The sequence below is a fragment of the Eschrichtius robustus genome, chromosome 19, assembly GCF_028021215.1.
Source record: "Eschrichtius robustus isolate mEscRob2 chromosome 19, mEscRob2.pri, whole genome shotgun sequence".
Taxonomy (NCBI): Eukaryota; Metazoa; Chordata; class Mammalia; order Artiodactyla; family Eschrichtiidae; genus Eschrichtius; species Eschrichtius robustus.
This window is the reverse complement of record NC_090842.1, coordinates 10175013-10200039: the sequence shown is the minus strand read 5'-3', so window position 1 is coordinate 10200039 and position 25027 is coordinate 10175013. Positions and strand designations below refer to the sequence as shown.

The following is a 25027-nucleotide window of genomic DNA, read 5'->3' as shown; positions in this document are numbered from 1 at the left end:
TATAATAATTTTTTTCCCTCTTTCTGTTGTGGGAGAAAAGGACAGCTGAACACCAGATCAGACTAAAAAACAGTTGCTTTTGGGACTTTGGGTCCTCAGGCCCTTTCTCTTGAATTTCAGAGCGTTTCCAAATAGTATGAATTCTTGCAACTCAGTTGAGAAATGCCCCATATGGTGTGCCATTCTGTTTCAAGGAGGAATTGAAAAGTATTTCGCTTTACATAACATTCCACTTAGCTCATTTTTCTGCTGTGTCTGAAGTGGAGTCCCCCAAAGGCACAATTGTGTTAAGGTTCTGGTGGGTGTTTATTTAACCTGTTAAGAGTCCGCCTCGTTTTGGGGGGGCATGTTACGATTCAGTTTACAAATCTTCAGCCCCGTGATTGTGGCTACTACTCTTCACAGGCTCTTTTGAAATGGGCTTCTTATTTCTCAGGTTTGAACTTACATATCTGATTCTTAGGTTTCTTGAGTCACAATGGGACGGTCTTGTCTCCAAAGCATAAGTAACTCTTTATTGATCAGCTAAAACAGATCCACTTTTTCCCGCTTTCTGCTGCCATCTTTGAGGTAATAATATATCGTAAGATCTGGCTATGTGATGGTTTATAGACCAGATGTCATTGGGAAAATAGCACTGATTCAGATGTATGCGTTCGGGTGTGTACCTAAGGCTTCCGTCTTAACGCATGCAAGACCTTGGCAACAAAGACCTCTTGATTGTTGATTGTTGTCTACTGGCAGAGATAACAATTGTCCATACGGATTGTGGCCTGTGGTAGAAAATGTTATGTAATGTAGGAATGGACACGCCCCAGACAGCATTGAAGACCAGGCTTCCTGGGATATGCTGCCCCCAGGAGCTGATGTTCCGTTTACGACCAACACTTGAGATGAGATGCCCTGCAGTTGGGTTGTTGCCAGTTCCTGGTGAGCCTTCCCAAGAGTCAGCACCCTTGGGATTGGCAGTGAGTGTTTGTGAAGGATGTTTGGTGTCCCTGGGAGCTTGGTGCCTTGGTAGGGACCTGAATGCCAGGGAGCGTGGGAATCAAGTGTACTGCGCTTTCAGTTAGATGCCCCAGTTTTGTACTAATCACCTGTCAGGTGCTCGGTACTCTGCAAGGTGCCCCAGAGACACGCGTATGACTGAGACCCGCGTGATGCAGTTATATACACATACACACATGACTCATGCCAGGGATGTGATCAGAGCCATTGGAAGCACACAGCACACTATTGTTTTTCTCCTTTTGTTTTTTTTTATTACTGTGTGTTGTACATACAGTAAAACTCACGCTTTTAATTGTACGGTTCTGTGAGTTGTAACGCACACACAGTCGTGGACCCACCACAGTCCACATATAGAACAGTTCCATTACCCCCTCAATTTCCCCTGTGCCCCTTACACCCAGCCCTGGCAACCATTGATTTTTGTGTGTGTGTGTGTGTGTCCCTAGAGTTTTGCCTTTTCCAGAACGTTATATAAATGGGAGTATTCCGTGTGGAGCTTTTTGAGTTTGGCTTCTCTCATGTAGCATGATGCATGTATTAGTTACCTGTTGCTGTTAAATTACCCCCAAAACTTAGTGACTTCAAACAGCAAACATTTATTCCCTCACTCTGTTTCCTACTGCCATCGTAATAACTTACCACAAATGTACTGGCTGAACAGAATGCGTATCCGCTTGCAGGAACGTATGTTCCCGCCAGCTTTATACAACGTAATGAAAATATAATAATAGTCTTAAAAAATCTGCGAATTTGAAAGGTAGAAAATATCTCATTTTGATTTTTGCTACTAGTGGAATTTAACACTTTACATCTTGAACTGTTTACTGGTAATCTAGTTTTATAAATTTTTGAAATGTCTTCATCAGTTTTTCTGTTAGACTCTTAGAATGTGTTTAATTTGGTCCCAGTATTCATGATGGGTCAAGTAAGAGAGAAGGCAAAGGTAGCAAGGCCAGGTGTGGGCTATTGCAGTGTCCAGAGCTAAAGGCAACAGAACCAAAAGCCTGGAGAAACAGTGGTGACCTTAGCTTGAGTTCCCTGGAGATCAGGTCTGGGACAGGGGTGTTTGCTCAGATAATTTACTGGGAGAGTGCTCTCAGAAGAAGAGTGAGGGAAACAGGTTATATTCAGTTGGAGACCAGCTTCAGCCTGACCCGTGTAGGGAGCTCTGGAGAAGGAATTACCCCAGAGTCGGTCCTCCTTGTTAGGAGAGCATCTGGGTGCGGGGCATGACTTTCCAGGTATGATGGCACCCATCGCTCAGGGATGATTTTCTGGAGAAGTCAGTGCTCTTGGCAGTTGGGAATGAATACACTGGGGCCCGTAAATGATATCTAGACAGAACACCACACCGCTCGCCTCACTGGAAATATAGGGGACTGGACAAAATATTAATAGTCGCTGAAGGGTCTAGAGTTACTGGCGTTGACCAGCCATACTGGCGTTGACTCTAGGAGAAGACAGGATAGCAGATGTTTCCTAAGTGTTCATTATCAGGTGACTGGCTAGAGAGTAGAAATAAGGATGTTAGAAATAAGGATGCAGAAATAAGGATGTTAGGAAAGGGGGGAAAACTTGAGGAGAGAAGATGAAGAGTTGAGATCTGGGGTGGGTAGGGATGAGATTCTGGAACTTGGGAGGGATGTAGGGGCTGGTGCTGTGGGTGTGAAGTTCACCTTCATAGAGGTGTTGTTTGGAGTCCCTGGCTGGATGAAATCGCTATAGGGAAGAGATTTTAGACGGAATCAAAGGCAGTTGGAAATGGAACTCTGGGCAGAAGAAGAAGGGGTGGAGCAGACGGAAGATGAGGCAGTGGTGGCATTAGGAGGAGGTCCAAGAATGGATTGTATCTCAGAAGCCGAGATAGGGAAGAGGACCAGGAGCCAGGGAGGAGCTGGGTCCATTGCCACAGAGAAGTCCAGTTTCAACAGAGGGGAGGTCCTTGGACACAGAGATTGAGACACCACTGCTCCCCAGGCAGCTTTGAGAGATTCTGGATGGTGATGGGGCAGAACTCAGTCAGCTTGGTGGTAAGAAGAGAGGTTGGGGCCAGGAAGGAGATTATGAATGGAGACGAATACTTCAAAACTATGGTCTATAAATGGGAAGAGGAAGGCTCAGTGCAACTTGAAAGAGCCCCAGTGTCCAGCAGGCATTTCTTTGTCTTTCCAGCCCTCTCTCTCTTGTCTGTCTTCCTTTCTTCCACTTTTATTTTATCCACTTTCTTTCCTGCTTTTCTCTTAGTTGTTGGTCTGAACAATCTGATTAGCCTGATAGGCAGCAGTGGAGATGGAGAGATTGAAGAGGGCAGAAAGAGAGGGGGTCGTCAATGGATGGCACGCTTGAAGGATGCTCACCTGCAACTAAATAACGTGTTATGTCACTTGTACCTAAAATGAGAAGGAGGGGACCGAGAAGAAAACTTGGAGATCAGCTGTCTAAAGCCGGTTAGTGACAGCCTTTGGGCTCAGCCTCCTTTCTGTTACCACCATTCATTGCTGTTTCCAGTAGGAAGTATCATTTACGGCTACACTGTCTAGAAAGCTTGGTTTAGGGAATTCCCTGGTGGTCCAGTAGTTAGGACTCTGAGCTTTCACTGCCGTGGCCCGGGTTCAATCCCTGGTCGGGGAACTAAGATCCTGCAAGCCGCGTGGTGCAGCCAAAAAAAAAATAAGAAATCTTGGTCCCTTGTCACTCCCATTGATGACAAGCAGCCATACCCATTGGTGAATCTTTGGAACTCCACCCTCCTTACCACTGAACAGTTGTCCTCTGGTCCAGGGAATGTGTTAGCTCTGGAGGATGGGATCGTCATCCCCAGCAGGCTCAGAGAATATCCAGGGTGCACTCAACAGAGAAGCATAGAGGCTTTCTCCATGGGTGTATCAGAACCACAGAGAACAAGCACGCTCCCCTCTATTGGAATCACCAGTTCTATACACACAGAAGTCAACCTGTCGGGTCCCCACTTACCCCTTACAGACCAGAATCCATCGAAGAAGAAGGAAAAAAAAAAATCAGTCCCTGAAAATGCTGACTAATAGCACCAACTTTGGAATTGGAATGATACTATTTTTGTTTCCATTCTGTCTTTATAGTTTGAACTTTCCTTTTGATATTCTGTAAATATTCATCATCTCAGAGCCTTTTGAATTGCAGTGGCTTTTAGTCAAAACTGAACAAAATATGCCATTTGAATAATAAAAACCTCATTAAAGTGAGGTAAAAGGAATTCTTTTCCTTTGGTACAAGCCAATTAAGTGTCTTTACAATTAAAAAAAAAAAATTTAGCACTTTATACTTTCATATTCCATAAGCCTGTTTTTAATTAATAGAGGGGACAAGCTTTAGGTACGTGGTACATATTTTGCCTCTGGGGTTGTGCAATTAACATTAATGAAGCGTATTAAAATTTGGTGAAAGAGGAAAGGGTTTCCCAGGTTCTCTGTGGGTTCATGCCTCCAGGCTGAGGTCTTAGGTATAGCAAGTTTCTTTGTTTGATGCTGTTTGCAATTCCTTGAGACAATGTGCAGGCAAGGATAAAGGTAGTTGTTATTGAGAGAGATGGAGCCAACATTCCAAATGCCCAGGCTGTCTCAAAAATAGGGAAACACTGAAAAAAACCAACTTTGGAGAATTTTATTTTCTCTTGTGGATAAAAAGGAAGCGTCTAGAGACAAAGGGAGTAATAACCATTGAGGCCTGGCAGGTACCTAGCAAGATACTGGGGCTTTGCCCGTCACAGCTTTGGGTAGGGTGCATGCGGCTGTTCTCAGTTTACAGGTAAGTATCATAACATGGCTGAGCTAGAGTTTCTCTCAGCACTTGACTCTAGCCATATTCTAGGGAGCGTATCTAACAAAGAAGGTACTGTGTAGTGTCCTTGAAGTCAGAGGACCTTTTTATTTTGTTATATTTTGTTCTTATTCATTTATTCGCTTCTTTACTTATTTTACCTGTTTTTTTTTTTTTTGATAAGGAGTTTCACTGTTTCTTTTTAAAAAATATTTATTTATTTATTTATTATATTTTTGGCTGCATCGGGTCTTCGTTGTGGCATGCAGGATCTTCCCTGTGGCACGCGGGATCTTTTTTTTTGTTGTGGCATGCGTGGGTTCTTCATTGTGGCCCATGGGCTTCTCTTTAGTTGTGGTGTGCGGGTGTTCTCTCTCTAGTTGTGGCGCGTGGGCTCTGTAGTTGGTGGCACACGGGGTCTCTAGTTGAGACGTGCGGGCTTAGTTGCTCTGCAGCATGTGGGATCTTAGTTCCCCAGCCAGGGATCGAACCTGTGTCCTCTGCATGGGAAGGCGGATTCTTTACTACTGGACCACGAAGGAAGTCCCTATTTTACCTGTTTCTGTTACTTACTCTGACTATAGGAAGTTTGCTTCTAATTGCTTTTTTTCCTGACCATAAAATGGAGATAATAAACATGTCACCTAGGGTTCTTATGTACACAAAGCTCTTAATAAGTGCTTAACCCATACTTAACACTCAAAAAAAAGAAAAAAAAAAAGTATCAGCAACTCTGAAAAGGTGGACCAAATATTTGAGATGCAACCTGCAAAGTGCCCATATGTAAGTCATATATTCAGCTGACCCCAACTACATCACCACTTTTAGGTTTTAGATAGGTGATGATTTGGAAATAGATCAGACAACAGAAAGAATGAGACAGTTTCCCTGTGAGACTTCCATTGCCCAGTGATAATGAGATTTGCACGAATACTTTTTTAGAAGAAACAGTGGTTTCTTTTTTTCTAGTTAAGATTAATTCATGCTTTCTACCAAGCATTTAAAGAAGAATTAATATCAATTCTTTGCAAACTCTTCCAAAAAATAGAAGAGGGAATACTTCTCCACTCAAGACGTCACAAGAAAAGAAGTCTTCAGACCAGTATCACTTATGAATATAGATGCAAAGATCTTCTACACTATTCTAGCAAACCAAATGCAACAATATATAAAAAGGATTGAAATTTATACCATGGCTAAGTGAAATTTATATAAAGAATTCAAGGTTGGCTTAACATTTGAATGTTAATCAGTGTAATATATCATATCAGTGGAAAAAAGGATCATGTCAATAGATGCAAAAAGAACAAAGTTGAGGACTCCCATTTCCCGATTTCAAAATTGACTATAAAGCTTCAGTAATGAAGACTGTGTGGTCATAGCATAAGCATAGTCATATAGATAACAGAATAGAATCGACAGTCCAAAAATAAACTCTTACAGGTGGTCAGTTGATTTTCAGCAAGAATGCCAAGACAATTCAATGGGGGAAAGAATAGTGTTTTCAACAAATGATGCTAGAACAATTGGATGTCCACATGCCAAAGAATGAAGTTAGATTGCTTGTGTTTGCCATACATGGGAATTAGCTCAAGATAGATTCTAGACCTAAATGTAAGAGCTAAAACTATAAACCACTTAGAAGAAATATAGGAATATATCTTTGTGATGTTGGGTTAGGCAATGCTTTCTTAGATACAACCCCAAAAGCACAAGTGACAAAGGAAAAAAATATATATATAAATTGTAGTTCATCACAATTTAAAACTTTTGTGTTGCAAATGACACCATCAGGAAAGTGAAAAGGCAATCTATAGAATGAGGGAGATTTTGCAAATTGTATATCTGACAACAGACTTGTATCCAAAATATATAAAGAACTTTATAATTCAATAATAAAAAGATGATTACCTCACTTAAAAATTGGCTCAGCATCTGAATAGACAGTAAATGTTTCTCCAAAGAAAAGATTCAAATTGCCAATAAATACATAAATTGCCAATAAATACTAATGCTCAACATCATTAGTCATTAGGGAAATGGAAATAAAAATCACAGTGAGGCACCACTTCATACTCACTAACGTGGCTAAAATTAAACAAACAAAAAAACCCAAGACAGTTTTAATGACAAATATTGGCAAGAATGTGGACAAATTGGGATCATAATACGTTGCTGGTAGAAATGTAAAATGGTACAACCATACTTTGGAAAACAGTCTGGCAGTCCCTCAAAAAGTTAAGCATAGAATTAGCCATATGACCTAGCAATTCCACTTCTCCATGTATACTCAAGAGAAATAAAAACATATGTCTCCATAATAACTTGTAAATGACTATTCATAGCAGCAATATTCCTAATAGCTGAAAAGTGGGAAAAAAAACCCGAAATGTCCATCAACTGGCAAATCGTTAAATGAAATGTGATATATCCATACAGTGGAATAGTTTTTGGCCATAGAAAGCAACAAAGTACTGATACCTGCTACAACATGGATGAACCTTGGAAACGTTAAGTGTAGTGAGAAAAGTTGTTCACGAGAAGACCACATATTGTGTGATTCCATTTATAGGAAATATCCAGAATAGGCAAGTCTATAAAATAGAAAGCGGATTAATGGTGTCTGGGGGATGGGAGCGGTTATTGACTATTGATGGATACAGGGCTTGTTTTGGGTGATATGAAAATGTTGTAAAATTAAAATGTGATGATGCTTGTATAATTGTGAACATACTAAAAACCAGTGAAGTGCACACTTTCAAAAGCGTAAATTGTATGGTTTGTGAATTACATCTCAGTAATTTTTTAAGAAATCCATGCTTATATAGAAAATTTGGAAAATAACAAAAACAGTAAAAAAGAACTAAGCAACCTAATGATATCCTGCACATCCAGAGCTAACATTCTTCTGTATTTCCTGTCTTGCTGACCGTACGTATAAAAATCTTTTTTTGGGGGGGGGGTGCTGGGAAGGGATATGAATTGCGCACATAACATTTAATTTCCTCCTTTTTCAATTGATTTGAGAAATTGGGGAACCTCTGACTTAATCCTTGCTGATTTATCTTATCTTCTGTTGGATTTTAAGTTGCTTCTAGTTCATATACAATTTTATAATTCTACCTCATTTATATATAATTATTACTCATTCTTATGCATAAGCTTTTATGTAAATTTTGAGGAGTTCTATGGGAATGAATCTTGGAAACTGTATCAGTTTGCTAGGGCTGCTGTAACAAATTACCACGTATTTGGTGGCTTACAACCACAGAAATTCAGTCTATCACAGTTCTGGAGGCCAAAAGTCTGAAATCAAGGCGTCTGCAGGGTTGGTGCCTTCTGAGGAGGGGTCCATTCTGTGCCCTTCACTAGCTTCTGGTGCAGGTGGGCACTCTTTGACAGCCCTTGGTTTGTAGATGCATCTCTCCATTCTCTGCCTCTGACTTCACAGTGCCTTCTCTGTGTGTCTTCTGCCTTTCTCTTCTTTTGTAAGGACACTTGTCAATTGGATTTAGTTCTACCTTAATCCAGCGTGATCTCATCTCAAGGTCCTAAACTTAATTACATTTGTAAAGACCCTTTTTCCAAATAAGGTCCCATTCACAGGTTCCTAGTGGACCTATCTTTTGGGTTCACCATTTAATCCCCTACAGAAGCAGTGGCATATCAAGGGGGTAGCAGGTGGCTGTAGGGATAGTCTGCCCCATGCACGGGCAAAATGGGGGAGCATTGTTTGTAGAAAATTCAAAACCAATAATAAGTACTTCCCTGCTGGCACAGTGGTTCAAAATCCGCCTGCCAATGCAGGAGGCACGGGTTCGAGCCCTGCTCCGGGAGGATCCCACATGCCGCGGAGCAACTGGGCCCGTGCGCCACAACTGCTGAGCCTGTGCTCTGGAGCCTGCGAGCCACAACTACTGAGCCCGCGTGCCACAACTACTGAGGCCCGCGCACCTAGAGCCCGTGCCCCGCGGCAGGAGAAGCCCCCGCAATGAGAGGCCTGTGCATCGCAGTGAGGGGTGGCCCCCGCTTGCCGCAATTGGAGAGAGCCCGCGTGCAGCAACGATGACCCAATGCAGCCAAAAATAAATAAATAAATGAATTTATTAAAAAAAAAAAACAACAAAACAATAGTAAAATTACTAAACGTTGCTCTGCTTTTTATTATGATCATCATGCAGTGGCAGTTCTAAACTTTATCAGTGATAAACTATTCCTCCCTAGAGGTATGAGCTGCTGCCCTTTGCACTGCCCCCTGTGTAACCCACTACTTGGAAACAGGATTACTAGGTGAAATAATGTGGACATTTCTAATTCTCATGATAAATGTTTTCAACTTAATATCCACGGGGTAGGAATATATAGTCTTGCCAGCTTTATACAAGGTAATAACAATATGATAATATAAATAAATCTGCTAATTTAATAGGCAGAAAATATCTCATTTTAACTTTTGCTACTGGTGGAGTTGAACACGTTACCTCTTGCGCTGGTTATTTTATAATCAAGTTTTATGAATTTTAAAAATATCATTGTCAGTATTTCTGTTAGACTCAGAATAGGTTTTTCTTGTTGATTTGTAAACACTGTTTACGTAGTGAAAATATGGGTTCTTTATAGGATTGCAAATTTTTGCCTTTTTTTAAACTTTATTTAGATAACAGATTATTTTAGTTTTTAGATAGGCTTTTCTTTATTGCGCACCAGTATTTGTTTTCTAAAAGCTCACGATTCTTCACCTACATTCTTCCATGAGGATGGAACAAAATCAGATTATTGCAGTAGTAATAGGTCTATGAGAAGTTTCTATGAAAAGAACACTTAAGTTTTTTAAAATGAAAGATAGGAAATATTTCATTTCCTATATCACATATTCCATGCCACTGGTGTGGAATCTGAACACCATCAGTTTCCAGCCCCTTATTTTACAAGCAAGAATCAGAAACTCAGAGGATTTGGTGATTTGCTTGAATCTGGGACAAAACGCTGATCTTTTATCTCTTAAAGCAGTGGTCCTGTAAGACCGTACCGTCTCTTTTTCTCGTGTTTCATGTGTTAGCTAAATTCCCGAAACGCTTTTTTTTTTTCTTCCTACAAAGCATTTATTTATGGCATTTTTTTCTTATTATAAAGACAGCACATGTTAATTATGGAAAAAATAAATATGAATAAACTCAGAAAGAAAACAATTTAAGACACTTTGGGTTCCATCCACCCCTAGAGGCAATGACTGTTAACATTTTTGTCTATCTTTCATTAGCATTGTGTGTCTGTGTGTGTGTGTGTGATCATACAATATTATATATTTTGTTTTTAAACATGAATGTTTTACAGGGTCAATAGATTTGTTATTTTAATGGCTGCATAGTATTCTATCATATGCATATATTCCATTTCATTTAACGATTCCCCAGTTGTACATTTAGTTTACTTGTAATGTGTTGCTCTTATGTTGCAATTACAAACACTGTGGATAGCCTTGAATATATTTCTTTATACAATTCTCATTAGTACCTTAGGATGATTTCTTACAAATACAATTTCTTGATTAGGATTTAGGATTTTGATTCACATGAAAGGCTTTTATTTTTAAATTTTTTATTATGAAATTATGTGCAAACAAAGAGAAAATATAACAGACCTCCACTTACCTATCCCCAAGCTGACTTCTAAAATGTAGATTTAACTTGACTTCTAAAAGGAATATATCCGAACAGTTGGTGCCTATCTCTTTAGACAGAACATTTCCACCTTGGTATGTTTTACTTAATACCTAGTAAGTGCTGGTCTGGTGTTGGCTTTTTCACAGCGCACTTTCTCCTTTATTCCTTATGTCTTACTTTAAGGGCTGTTTCGATTTTATAGATGACAAAGCTGAGAACTGAATGAGCTAAGGAAGCACAGCTTCAACTAGGCGGTAGAACCTGTGTTCCAACCTGGGTGACCAGCTCATCCCAGTTTGCCCAGTATGGTCCCGGTTTTGGCACTGAAAGTCCCGCATCCCAGGAACCCCCTCGTCCCCAGCAGCCCAGCACAGTTGCTCACTGAGAGTCCAAGCCCTTCCTGAGCAGAATGGTCTCAGATGCGACCTTCTAGGGCACCCTATTTCCAGCTGTCTGTAGTCCTGAAGATATTGAAGAATTGGTTATTCCCGGGGGAGCGTGGATCAGCCTTGGTTTCAGAGCGTTTCGATCTGCACAACGTCGGATGTTTTCTTTTTCAGGTCACTTCACGTGCTTGTGTGCAATGCAGCAGTGTTCGCTCTCCCCTGGAGCCTCACGAAAGATGGCCTGGAGACCACCTTCCAGGTGAACCACCTGGGCCACTTCTACCTTGTCCAGCTCCTCCAGGACGTCTTGTGCCGCTCAGCCCCTGCCCGGGTCGTCGTGGTCTCCTCGGAGTCCCATAGGTGGGTTAGAATTGGATGTTCTGTTCACGTGACCGCCTTCCTCACACCAGCTGCTGGTCCCCCCAGCCTCTCTTTTTGAAAATAATTTTCATTAGTCCTGCTCCAGAAAGTGTGTACTCAACCTGGCTTACTGAATTTATCGAGGTCTTTTTTGTGTGTCTGTGCGCGTGATGGTGGGCGATTATTTGGGGGTAGTGTCGACAGCAAGGTAGATTGTTTTTGTAACTATACTTCAGGTCCCTCATTGATTTTGCTTTGAGATGGAATAATAATTGATTAAATCTGAATTCCTGACCTTTATTGATTTGTCATTCACCAACTTCACCATCTCATGAAGAAGAATGCGCAGTTATTCTAGCAGGAGAAACAATGCAATTAAAAACTGCAAGGTGAAATCCAGTTGTTTTATAATGAGAAATTAGGGAATTCAATGCAGACATTAGCTGTGTGATTGTAGAAAGGGAAGTACTGTAGTTAGAACATATTAGAAATCTGGCCGTGACTCTTTTGGTTAAAATTTCAATTAAAACATCAGATGGCACTTCTTTTCTGTTAACCATTAGGAGAATATTCAGTCGACTAAGAAGACATTTGAAAATTTCCTCGTATTTTCAGCATGTTTATTTCTAGAGTTGGATAAACAACTTTGTCTAAAGAGAGGTACCCTGAGAAGATAAAGGACTTGCCGGGTGAGGCTAGATTTAATACATGTTAGGGAGATTTTCCTGGTGTGGTTGGGAGCTTTCACTCCTACCAAAGTAGCTGGAGAAAAATAATGTGCAAGGGCCTGTTTTTTTTCTCTTCGTCTTAAGTCCTGAAATGTTTTAGTGACCCAGAATGAAGCTTATTTTTTTAAATCATGCTTCCATAAAATGTAACCCCTGGGACTTGGAAGAGAGAGACCAGCCAAGGGTTAGTCTGAACCCTTTATCACTCCCAAACACAGGGGCTTATGGTTGAAATGACACACTGCAGATAGATTTAGTTTTACCATTTGAAATTTATGACGGCCGAAATGAAAGGAAAATGCCGGTAATAATCCTCCCCTGCGTTAAAAGACATGAAACATCTCGTAATTAGGTGGTAACAAAATCGGGACATCCTTATCTTTGCAAATCACACCGGGTTCGTGAAAGTGGAGTGGCCTTGTTCAGGCGTGAGGGAGGCTACTGCGGGGGCGATGGGGAGAGAGCTCCGGACATAAATCTGCCAGCCCCAGTCGTTTGCCAGATGTGGAGGGCACCACGGGATACGTTTAAATGAGCTGGTATTTAATGGGAGATTCTGTGGAATTGTCAGCTGCTTTCTTCCCTTTGTAAATCTGGATCTCAAATAGTATTTCATGGGACGTCTTTGTTCTCTCCTTAACTGCAGTGTAATTCGCGCTTACCTTGGAGATCTGAATCTTGATTTCATTTAAAAGATGGATCGGAAGGCAGGGCCCTGGTCTCTTGAGTTCGATCCATTGTAGTTTCCAGACCAGGTCTTCCTGAAGTGGGTGTTATCAGGCCCGCTCCTGTCTGGCGACGGGCAGCGGTTTTCTACTTCCCGATGACCTCTTGCCCGTATTAAAGGGTGTTTTTACAAAATGTTAATTCTCCCAAGCTGGTTTGTTTATTACACTTGTGTTGCACCCCAGAGCCCGAGTGAATACTGGGCGGGCAGTCCTGGGAAAGCACTCACTTGCTGCTCAAGGACCCAGAGCCCTAAACCATGTCGTAAAACGGAAGGGTTGATATCTAATTACCTCCATAAACCTTGGCGGAATCTCTTCGTTGGAGTCAGGACCCCCTGTTAGGGGAAAAATGAAGTCCGATGTTTGCAGAAAATATTATACCAGACTGCCCCAAGGCAAAATATTTTTTAGCCTCCCTGAGTCTTCCCTGTATTTTAGTTACTTATCTGGAACCAGAGCAAGTGAATTGAAATCCATCATATGAAAATGAGAACTTCCTTGCTGTGAAAAAAATTTTCAGATAACAATTAAAATGGAATGAAAAGAGTGGAGTATTGGCTGAAGGGCTGTAAATGGCTGCAGCTGTGTTGAGTGCCAAGTTGACACACACACACACACACACAGACACACAGACACACACACACACACAGAGACACACAGCCTCTGATGCAAATTCAGTCCTATTCTTTGAACATACTGGCTTTTGTCTACATAGAATCCAGCCTAATTATTTTAGTTGGGTTATTTAAAAATCCTCAGTTTAAAAAAATAAAGGAGCAGTATATAGAGAAATACAAGATAGAGGTCCTCTCAAACAGCAGATGTTAATGTCCAGAGAGCACATGTTAACATTTGAGTGTCCTGGTAGGAGAATAACTCTATTAAGACGTTATTGTTTAGCTTTGTCAATTTTTCAACTTGAAAACAGGGTAGGCAGCTTTTGTAGACTTGTTTTGCTGCCTCTTGAGCTGAGAGGTGAGCGCGGTCATTTTTCAGGAAGCAGGCCCCGGCTCAGAGGAATCAAAAAGCTCGCCCACCCTCTCTCCTCCCTGGAGGACTGTCAGTACAAGCTAATCAGGCCTTAAAAATGAGTGTGCTGCTCAGGAGATCAGCAGGTCAGGAACTCAGGGGTCCGCTGATGGGGGAGGGCTGTTTGCAGAGGGCGGGCCTAATATCTAGTAGCCATTTCTCCATCTCCAAACCTGCTTTCAACCTGGTTGCATCTAATTTCTCATCATGGTGGATTTTGTTTTTGTTTTTGCCTTGTTTCTAGGTTGGGGACTAGGAGTGAATACCTTCTCTTAAGGGTTGAATCTACCCAGTGTTCCCCAGGTCATGATATACTTCTGCATTGTCCTTAAAAGCCAAAGCAGGGAAATCATTCTAAACATTAGAAAGTGCTACATGCAAATGTTCATGAAGAACATAAAGCTTCTGAACAGAATGGTAAAATTTGCCTTTTGAGCAAAGCTCAAAACAAAGCTTTTTGTAATAAAGGAAACTTGGCTCTTAGTTTGGATTTGCAAACCCACGATCAAACTTCAGTCCTCTAAATCCCGAATTTAGGCCCTACTGTGTGTCATAGGCAACATTCAAGGAGCTCACTGCCCACCTCCCGAGAACTCACAGTCTAGGGTTGGAAGCAAATGAACAAATGACTTGCAGTCTGTATGGTAAGGACAGAGGCACAAGGTACAAAGGTGGCCTGACTTGCTTTGTTGCTAACGTTGCAGGGTGGCAGGTCCTTGAACAATAGAAATAGCATGGACCAGGTCCCAGAAAGTGGATACTTAATTTCCATCTACTCTGCGTGGCTTCTTTCAGTCTATCCCTCACTGCCACCCTAGAAAGCACTGTGACAGCAAGCAGTGGAAGAGTTAGTTAGGGAGAGCTTCCTGGAAGAAGTGGACACCTGAGCTGGATTGGGCTAAACAAAGGATGCCAAGAAAGCCGATGAAAGCGAAATGGAGAGTGAGTGAAGGATGCTATATTCGTCCCGTACCTGTTAGATGTTGTCTAAATCCTGGATGCTCTTTTCTACTCAGAGCAGGTAGAACTTCTGGGCCATAGCTTAGATCATTGCCTCCTCAACTCAACAGTCCTTTTTTTTTTTTTTGGTGACAACTCTTCTGTAACACCTTATTACTATTTTGAAATAAAATTAAGACATATCAATAATATAACCTCCCTGCATACATATGTTGTAATTCAGTGTGCTAGCTTACGTGTAATGTAAGGAAAAAAATGAATGTGAAGCAAAATAGCGTGTGTTCCAACATGTCAGTGCTTGGGAGGGACTTCAGGGAAGGTAAGTCATCAGAGAGCCCAGCCCTCCATTGGGATCCTCGCACACGTGGGTTGTTAACAGGTGTGCGCCATTGCAGCCTCAAATGCCACCAGCCTCGGGTCAAGCCTCACCTCCCCGCCACCCAATCCCATAAAAATCCCAAAGCGCGCTCATTCCTCATTTACATGGTTGTGGCACGCTGCTCCTGGAAATTCAGCGGCTGTTACAACTGTGCATCTGTGTAAAGCACAGCTCGGCTCTAGGCTCAGATAATTACACACAGGCTTTCATCTGCCTGAATGTCCAGTGGGGCCATCTTCCTTGAGCAAGGCTCCGAGTGCGTGGCAGGACATCTCCTGTCCCCGGCCCCCGCCGGCAGTCGTTATGACAACCAGAAAAAGGCTCCCATAAATTTTCAAATTTCCCGCTAAGTTTCACTGCCTCAGAGGATTAAGCTCGGAAGTCTGGGCTCTTCCCGTGGTCTGGGGACTTGGAAACAGGCAGCGGATGATTCGTTTCGGAGTCTCACTGCCTTATCCACGCCAGCGTCTCTGGCCATGACCTTTGTTGATGACTTCGGCTCGGCAAGGTCGGTTAACACCAGAAATGGGATGTCACTGACTGAGTCCTGGAGAAGGGGTATTTAATTTCCATTAAGACATGCATTTCGTCTGCCCCTGGGATGCTCTTCTTGGTCATAGCTCCATCTGAACTGCTCCTTTAAGGAACAACCAGATTATTCCATCATTTTCGTTTTACCTTTTGCTTTCCTCTTCCACAGTGGTTGTCTCCAGTGCCCTTGTTATGCTCCCTTATTACTCGGGGCAAATGCCCAGAGTTAATTTAATGAAGCAAACTCCAAGGGGTCCTTAATGAAGATGAGACTGTGGTCTAGAAAATTCCTTCTGTTATGATCTTTTTTTTGCTTGTTAGGGAAGTCACTACTTTGTTGTTATTTAAAAAAAGGAGAAAGAAAGAAAGGAAAGAAACAAACAGCTGGTGTTTAACGACTCCATCAGACCCAATTATAAAACATCAACTACTTACTTTGATTTGTGTATATCCATGGCATGGATATACTTAAAAACATTAGACTCTGCCAGAACTTATTTTGGCTTTGTTTACATTTATCTTTTAAACGTATAAGACTATTGATGGCACCTCACCAAGGTTATAACTCCTTTATAATCATTAATTTTTAATCTGCCAAAGAGTCTTAGAGGCAGCAAGGCTCATCTATATTTACTTGGATGCTCGAATGAAAATATACAGGACACAAGCATTGGCTAAAATAACCCAGGAAAACTCTGTCAAAGGTTAGGAATGCGATATGTTTCTGCTTCCAAAAGCAGCAGCCCTTTACTTAAGATGTTTTTCCATTTAATTTAATTATCCTTGAACTTCCTGTTGAAGGTTTTGAAAAATATATGTTAGAGGCAGGGGGTGGTGGAGTGGGGCTTCAGCATGTGAAGACTGCTCCATTTATGAGTTTGGGCCTTTATTAAGTGTGCCTTTGGACCCAGTTGGTTTATATCGTGAAATCACCATTGTCTGTTTTGAAGGAGACTTTGTTTCGATGTTTGCCCAATTGAGTTTTCAATCATCTCTGCATAGTTTTTCTCAGATTTCTAATAAAAACACAACGCTATATCAGAAGTCAGAGACTGGCCGTTTCGTATCATATTTTTTGTTTTTTGTTTTGTTTAAGGTTTACAGATATTAACGATTCCTCTGGGAAACTAGACTTTAGCCGCCTTTCTCCATCGAAAAATGACTACTGGGCCATGCTGGCTTACAACCGGTCCAAACTCTGTAACATCCTCTTCTCCAGCGAGCTGCACCGCCGCCTGTCCCCGCGCGGGGTCACGTCGAACGCGGTGCACCCCGGGAACATGATGTACTCCTCCCTGCATCGCGGCTGGTGGGTGTACACGCTGCTCTTCACCTTGGCCAGACCCTTCACCAAGTCCATGGTAAGTGAACTGCCGCCGTCGCCGCACACACCTCCAGCGCGCCTTTACGGAAAGGGTCCTAGAGAAACCCAGGCACACGCGCTTTCTGCGCCTCTCACCTCTTGTGAGGATGAGTCGGGTCTCGGTCATCACAGCATCAGGCCTGTTAGGGCTCTTGGACACATTTCAGTGGACTTGAGATTGCATCTGCTTCTCTAGAGGTGTCTTGGAGGGCCAGAGAGAAGGCGTGCTCTTTCAGTATTGTGTTAATATGTGGCTGAATGTCTTCATGGAGATGATTTGTTTGCTTTCGATGTGGTTTTTTTTTTTTTCCAGTAAGCACAGTCCTTCAAAACTGTTTTTTGTTAGTAGGTGAATAACATGGATTCATGCCTTTTGAATTATTAGCAGATGTGATTCCTTTGTTTGCATTGAGAATCTGTATCTGTTGTTCTAAATTCTTCTTTTAATGGGTGTAAACCTCTCCTGGAAGAATCCTTTGTTGGGCTACAGGTGCACTTTATTCTTTACTTCTCCAAAGGTAAGTCCTTCTGGGTGAATCACACGACTGTGATTAGATTTGGAAATGTTCGCAAAGGTAAGTGTGAAGTTCTTTCTGTTTTTGATGGTCCTATAACAACTGTATCTGGAAACTTCTTCCATGAAAGAAGTTTGAGGAGGAAGTCATTTGAATGAAGAATGCACATTTCTACACAATGTATTTGGTATGGTACTTTTCTAAAACACAGGCCTTTAAAAAAATGTTTTCCTATTTAGTGGACACCAGTGTTCCAGTTAACCAAACCTACCATGTAATCCTCAGAAACACCTTGGCTTTTAGGAGTAACATAAGTCATTAACCTCCAATGTTCTGGGCAAATGATCCCATAGCCTCTGCATACAGTGTGCTGCCTTCTCCTGCAGCCCTTCCCACCCACCATCCTTAAGCTTCATGTCTGTGGATGGCTTTTAAAGCTGCAAGGAAAATCTTTTGACCTGCATAGGAGAAAGTAAGTAAGTGCTTTTTTAATTTTAATCAACCAGGTGGTTCTTATGCAAAGCATATAGACTCAATCCAAGAGGTGAATACTTAAAGAACAGAAGAAGTGGAAGGGTCTCTGGAGAGCAGTTCTCCAAGGCCAAGGCGGGTGGAAAACTAGAAAGCGTGTTGCGTCCCAGGGTTCTGAAGCTTCCCCATCGGCAGGCTGTCCATGATTGCGTGAGAGTCGGTTCTCCGCGAGGGCAACTTTGACCATGATTTCGGCTCATTGTCTTAAGTTGGATCCTTCAGTAGAGATGATAAGGGAGAATATGGGCCTGGACTGGTGTCAGCGCCATTGACAGTACCATGGATAAGCTGTTGTTCAAGTTTATGAAGGGGGAGAGGAGAGAGCAGCGTCCTTTCTCATTTTCTGCTGGCCCTGTACCTTCAGGACCAACAGCCCAATCATCGCGTGTGATTTGTAATCTCTGGGTCTTGAGTTTTCTCACTTGTGTTTGATCATTGGTGGAAGCTAAGGAACTCCTTTTGTGACATCAGAGTCTTGCTTTTTCTTCTTCTGGAATTTCTCTAATCACAGGAATGTGGAGGGAGAGAACTGAGGCGGGTCTGTGACCACAAGGACTATGATGGAGGGCGGTGAAACCGTCTCACCATTGGGCGAGGTCTCCAGTGGATGAGGGCTTGTTGATGGAAAATGATAGCCACTCTTACTCTGCGATGGGACCACAGGGCTGAAAAACCCTGGGCAAGGGCAGGTGGGAGGAAGAAGAAGACTAGTTCTGGGAAAGTAAAAGGCGGAGTGAATGGTTTTGTTTCTTGGGGAGGGGATCGTTGTCTAATAGTTAACGTGAACACGACACATAAACGTGTTTAGCCGAGTCAGGCTGGATTGTCTGCTCCTTGGACATAACGAGGATTTCTGAAAGTGCCAGCAAATTAAGTCAGGCAGGCAACCGTGTTGTGGTCACAGAATATTGCTATTTGGCTGGTAACTGTGCTCGAGACTCAAGCCAACGGGAAAACAAGAGCGTGGAGTTGGAAACTGAGGCAAGAGTGTCACCACACAGCTGGGCAGCACAGGGAGTTAGGAGAAGGTCCCCACTGAATGCACACCACACCGGGATCTGGTCTCAGTGATGCCCGATGCCCAGCCTAAGTGGCTCTTTTCCTCCTCCTTCACCAGCCAGTGTACAGAGGCTTCGGCCACCCCCCAACCTGGTCCCCAGTGCTCCCAGTGGGAAAGTGCCCGCTGGGAGCAGTCTTGGGCAACATATAAAACAAGAACTGGTCTCTGTGGCCCTGGGTGAGAGGGGGGTTTGGGAAAATGAGCAGATAACCCTTGAGAAGGTTTGGAGAGAAGTGGAGACGTCACCAAAAAACCCCCCGGATTTGGTTAAGTTGTATTGGCAGTGGTGGAATGTTCCATAAAAGGGCAGGGGACATAAACCCTTAGCCTATGTTAGAAAAGGGATTTGACATGGCTTCCTGGTGGTGGCAACTGTGAGAAAGCTGCTGCCTGGGACAGTGGACCTACTGACTCTCTTGCTTATGATCCTGACGGTCAAGCCCCAGCTCTTACCCTTGGAATTGGGAGAGCTTGGGCAAGACACTTGACCTTTCTGAGCTTGTTCCCTCGTAACCAAAATGGCGATAAAGGTTGGCATGAGGATCGACAGTAATGGATTCAAGGTCTGTCATATCTTTATATATTTAGGTATTTGGTGGGGTTTCTTAGACCCCAGAGTTCCATACGACTGAGGTTCATAAAGAGGTGGAACGGGAGCCCTGGACTTGGCAAACTCACGGCCAGTCACCTCTCTTTGATGAAAATGTAGGACTCTGTATGTGGGAGAGGACTCAGTACCAGTATAGACCTGCGATCTACTGTTTCACTGGTAGGACAGACTGAACTACAGATCCAACCTCATGTTCTGTCCTTCCATACAGGGCTTGGCATTGCTTCCACCGCAATAAGACATTGTTTTGTGGATGAAGGGCGCACTTCTGCCATTTTAATGTGAACATGTTTTTGGACCTAAGCCATGTGGTTGCATCCCCATTCCCACCCCGTGTAGGAGTTGGATCCTAAATGCTCATGGAGAACCTGAGCATAGATTCAGGGTTCCCCTCTCCCAATGGCTAGTGTTCTGTTTGTGCTTCATCTTTGCCCTTTCTGCCTTTCACTTCAGACAGAGCATTTTCCTTTTGACCTGAGGGTTGCTGGAGTGTGCATTCCATTGCGCAAGGTCAAGGAAACAAGAAACACAACCAGCCTTGTGCTGGGAGCCCTGCCTTCCTTCTCCGCTGTAGCTGGCTCCCTTAAGTATTAAACAGCAGTATTCTAATATCAACGTCCCTTTTTTATTTGCTGTGACTTGCTGTGACTGCAGTGATTTTAGTTATAGTAATTAGGTCACCCTTCATGGAGTCAGGCTATTTTAAGTGCCTCTTTAAGGAATATTGTGGCAGATCAGTAATTTTACAATTGGATATTCTTGTGCAACTTTATTAAATGTAATCTGTCTTTTAAATGTTGCCCTTTTACAGTTATACATTTCTAATTGTTGCTGTAAATGCATTATCACTTTGAAATTAATTAATTTTTCCATTTTGCCCACCTGCAGTATAATAATCACTAATGAGAAACTCTTAGGGATTAATTCTCAGCACAGTGACCCCTACTGGTGGAGCCATGTCTCTGACACTTCTTCCTATTGTGGTACAGAGGTCAGGACAGGTATATGGGGGTTTCGGAGGGAAAAGCGTTTTTCCCTCTTCCCTCCAATTTATAATAAAATTAAAGTAATAGATAAAAATGGGAATAGGATTGTCTTAAGTATTGTTTTAAAAAAGATGCAGGGTTCCGTAGCTGCTTGCTTTAAGGAAACTAAACTTTGCTGGATGCCTTCTAGTTATGAAGTCACATCCATCATATGTGTGTCATATGCTTATTTTCCCATCTCTCTAGCTTGCTGTTTATTTAAATACTCTAAAATTACATTTTGCATATGGATGCACTAATATATATTGTATGTTAGTGTATGTAATGTATTCATACATACATATTACCCTCTGGGGCTTATTTCACAAAATCAGGCATATTGTATTATCTGGTGATCTGTGCTGTGAGATTTTTAAAGGTAGGTTTGGCTATTTGCTATTGTTGCCATACACCCAAGTAAGATGCAGCTTGGCAGGTAAGGCCAGGCATTGTGGTGCTTTATGTATCAGCACATATGTCTTCATTTATTGCTTACAGCAGTTTGACGTTAGAATCACTCCCCTTATTTTGCAGTTAAAATGCATAGGGAACTTACGCAACTTGTTCAAGAAAATGAAATATCAGCTGGCAGACCCTCTGCCAGCTACTTGTTCAAGTTCATTTTCTTTGTCAAATACACCACCGCCCCTGCCACATCGATCCAGTCCTGTGGTTGTGTCTCCTTTTTAAAATGTTTGAAAGCACCTTTATGAAATGAACCCTCTCCCCGTTTTCTCCCCCGCATAAGCTTGCAGTGCTGGTAAACAACATCTTAGCTCAAGTTCCTAGGTCCAAGCCAGCCTTTTGCCATCAGTATGTAAATTTGAAGCTGAGCCCCCTCACGTGCCTCTTAGGGTGTTTTGTGCAACCAGATGTTTGAGATGGCAGGTAAGGGTAGAAAGAGTATCATGTGTTAGGGTAGCAAGAGCTTAGCAGATGTTTTAGGGAACCGCGTTTTCAAATCGTTTTACATTAAAAAAAAAAAAAAGGGCTCAAGTTTGTCGAACTTCTGAAACGATTGGGTTACATTTCCTGAGGCCGCGCAAAGCCAGTCATTGTGCTGAGTTTTAACAGATGCACAGCTACCCTGCTAATGGATGGGCCTGCAATGCTGGTTCTGTTGCAAAGTTATAAATTATAGCTGGAAGAAGCACACAGTGTCATTCTTCTAACCTTCGGGAAAGCCAAGCCTGGTAATTCTGCCCTTGAATAACCCGCTGCAGGGTGATTTATAGTTGTACAATTTAAAACATAATGAAGGAGATAATAGATGTTGATTTGTTCTTTAAATTAGTATTTTAGAAAAATACTCCCCCCACCCCTCCCCATTAAATACCTGCAGCTGACTACACTCTGGATACTATCAAGGACAAAACTCCCTGTCTGAATCTTTATTGTTACATTGGAGTAGAAAAGCGGGGGCCTTTTTCTGCGTTTGGGAGGAGGAAATAGAATTTTCAAAGTGGAAATTTCAGCATATTCTTCACTAATCTAAATATTTTGAGACTCCTGAGTGAGGGTTGAATTCTCTGGCTGTCTTGCCCTTGCCAGGCCAGATATGTCAGAAAACCAGACTCCTAGGACCTCTCTGTGGTTGCGCCACACGTGGGCTTTTCTGCAAACCCAGCCCTCCCCCCACCCCCCACCCCCGCCGCCTCCATGGTGGGTTCTTCCCCTCGCCGAAGCCACATCCCCGCAGCCTCAAACATTCTTGTTACTTTCCAGGATTATCATTAGCATTGGTTTTATTCATCATCTCTCGATTCTGTCCAGAGCTTTAAGGTTTACAGTGTTTGCCCAATTTGAAGTCTAAGGGATATGGTCGAATGAAAAAGAGCATAGGATTTAGAATCATTAGGCATGTGTTCAAAATTCAGGTTTCCCCTCTCTTTTTAGTTGTATAATTTTGAAATGATTCACCCTCTCTCAGGCTCATTTTCTACCATCAGTTTAGATGTTTTGGACTGTGACTCAACACCCAGTTAAAAGTGGTTGGTGTATCAGAGGTTTGTTTTTCTCATATATCCAGAAGTCCCTTGGCAGCCAGGGGCTTCTTTAGCTAATATTGAGGCAGCTCCTCTGTGATTGTCTTGGCTTTTTCCTCATGATTATAAGATGGCTGCAGCAACACCAACCATTGCATCCTGTGTGATAAAGTCTGAAGTCAGGGTGGGAGGGATGAGGCCCCTCTTTGCATGCCTGCCTCCTTTATCAAGGAGGAGAACATTCTGTCTCAAAACTGTCCTCCCTCGTAGACGTCTCAGCTCCCACTGGCCAGGATTGAGCCACCCGTCCAGATCCCGGGTACAAGGGAGGCTGAAAGAGTGCATTTTGGCATTTTGTGTTTCTGGGGTGGGAGGCAAGATCTGATGGCAAGGAAAAAGGGTAGGATAATGGCTTTTGAGCAGGCCCTATTGAACAGGTGTACATAAAGCTTGCTCATCTGTCTAATGGGAATGCTGTCTATGTTATAGGGTCATTGTGAAAGCAAGTGAGAATTAAATGGGAGGCACCTGGCCTTATCTGGTCCCCTTCCACTCACCCAGCTTTACCTCAAGCCACTTCCGGCGCCGTTCTCCTTCCTTCTCCAGGTTGCCGAAGTGCACTGCTCTTCAGTCTGGAACACACCTTTCCTTCCATGCTTAGTTACTTTCTGCTCGTCCTTCCAAACTCAATCCAGACATCACACTTCAAGGAAGCCTCCTTAGATCAAGATTTGGTCAGGACCCTCCATTTTGTGCTCTCATAAGAGCCAGTGCTTATCATGCGATACTGTCTGATGTATCATAACGCTCCATCTATATGTGCCGGGGGAATGAATGAAGGACCCCAGAATTTCTTCTTCGTAACGTTTAACAGAAATGCAATTTAGAGAAACAACTCCCATAGTTTTGTGTTTAGTGTCCGTCTTGAAAGTGTTGTTTTTGCCTTCACACTACTGTATCCCTGGTCCATAAGGTACATGCTCAGTAAATACTTGTAAATAAATAAACGAAAGACGATTAGGTGCTTAATGAATGACAATATTGAATCCATTCTTTTTCATGAGTCTCTCTGAGGTGGGCAGGGGATTGCAGTTCAGAAGGTGTAGGTACAGAAACGGATGAGGCTAGGGGGATCCCCTGCTCCTAGAGTCACACAGCTGGTCCATGGGGTCAGAACCCAGCCCCCCGTCCCTGAACCCCTGGTCAGGAGAGACACGAGGGATCCACCCAGTGGTGTGAGTATGGAGGGAAGAGACGTAAGGAGAACAGCAAGGCGTGGGAAAGAAACACTTTAGAGCCGGGCAGCTCTCAGATCCAACCCCAGCTCCATCCCATGCTAACTCTCGGGCACCCTTCAAACCCTGGTTAACATCCTTGTGTATGGGCTCGTGTTGAGAATTGAGCGGGATCATGAATGTGTGGCATCCAGAATGTGCTAGATGTTCAGTAAACATTCACTGGTATTGCTGTTGTTGACCTGCGTTGAGAGTAGAAGATCATGAGTGTATAGCATTCAGAGTAGGCTAGATATGCAGTAAACATTTTTTATCATCATCATCATTATTTTTTCAAGCAAGGGAAGGGTTGTGTTACTTCCCATTGCTTGGAAATGCCCACTCTCCTAATGACGGCCCTGTGTCTGTCACAGAAGGTCTAATTTTCCCTGTGAATATTAGGCATAAAGAAACCATATACAACCCCGAGTAAGAGCTGGACAACATACAGAACGGTAACCAGGCCTGGACCCACAGTGCATAGTGTAAGCCCTCCTGGCGGCCTGTTTAAGTACCCCTTAGCTTTGAGGAAAGAGTCCCCCCTTTCTTGTTGGAAACAAAGAGGAGGAGGAAAGTATGCTTGGCTTTGTGAGGCCAGGGCTCTTCATGGCTGTATTTTTCTCTGCCTCGCTTTTCTGTGTTTTAAGTCTGGTTAGGCCTTTGTTCCCGAATGAGTGCCTGAGAGGGGGAAAGAAATGACTATCTGGCCTTAATACGTGTGACAAATTTTTTAATGAACACTTAACCAAGATTTGAAATTCCCCTAGTTTTATCTTCCTCGTTTCCTTTTCTTCTGTGTCCCCGCTGGCTCTTGGGTAATGCATTGCCTCTCTTTAACTCTCTTCCTAGCTCTTTTATTACTTTTAAGTTAGTGGAGGCTTCTTTGATCCTCCCCCTCCAGTTTCCTTTTCTCCAATTTCATACTTCTTTCCAATGATTTTTGGCTGCCGCGCAGTTTCGATATTGGAGGCCAGCACGGTTAAACAGATGCCAGGAGTTGGTGTTGCCCTGCGATGATGTTTCTGAAACGTTTCTTCTGTGAACATTGATTTTCTTATAACTCACCGGGCATGTTGGTTTTTCCTCGTGAGGCG

At 42.8% G+C, this 25027-nt stretch overlaps 1 protein-coding gene across 1 annotated transcript in view; it reads left to right on the top strand.

Moving 5' to 3' along the window:
* Positions 1-25027, top strand: part of WWOX (WW domain containing oxidoreductase) — a 973507-nt gene that overhangs the window by 269762 nt on the left and 678718 nt on the right. The window contains exons 7-8 of the mRNA XM_068529195.1: positions 11030-11215; positions 16667-16931. Coding sequence (XP_068385296.1) covers positions 11030-11215; positions 16667-16931 — 451 coding nt within the window. The remainder of the gene's footprint in view (positions 1-11029; positions 11216-16666; positions 16932-25027) is intronic.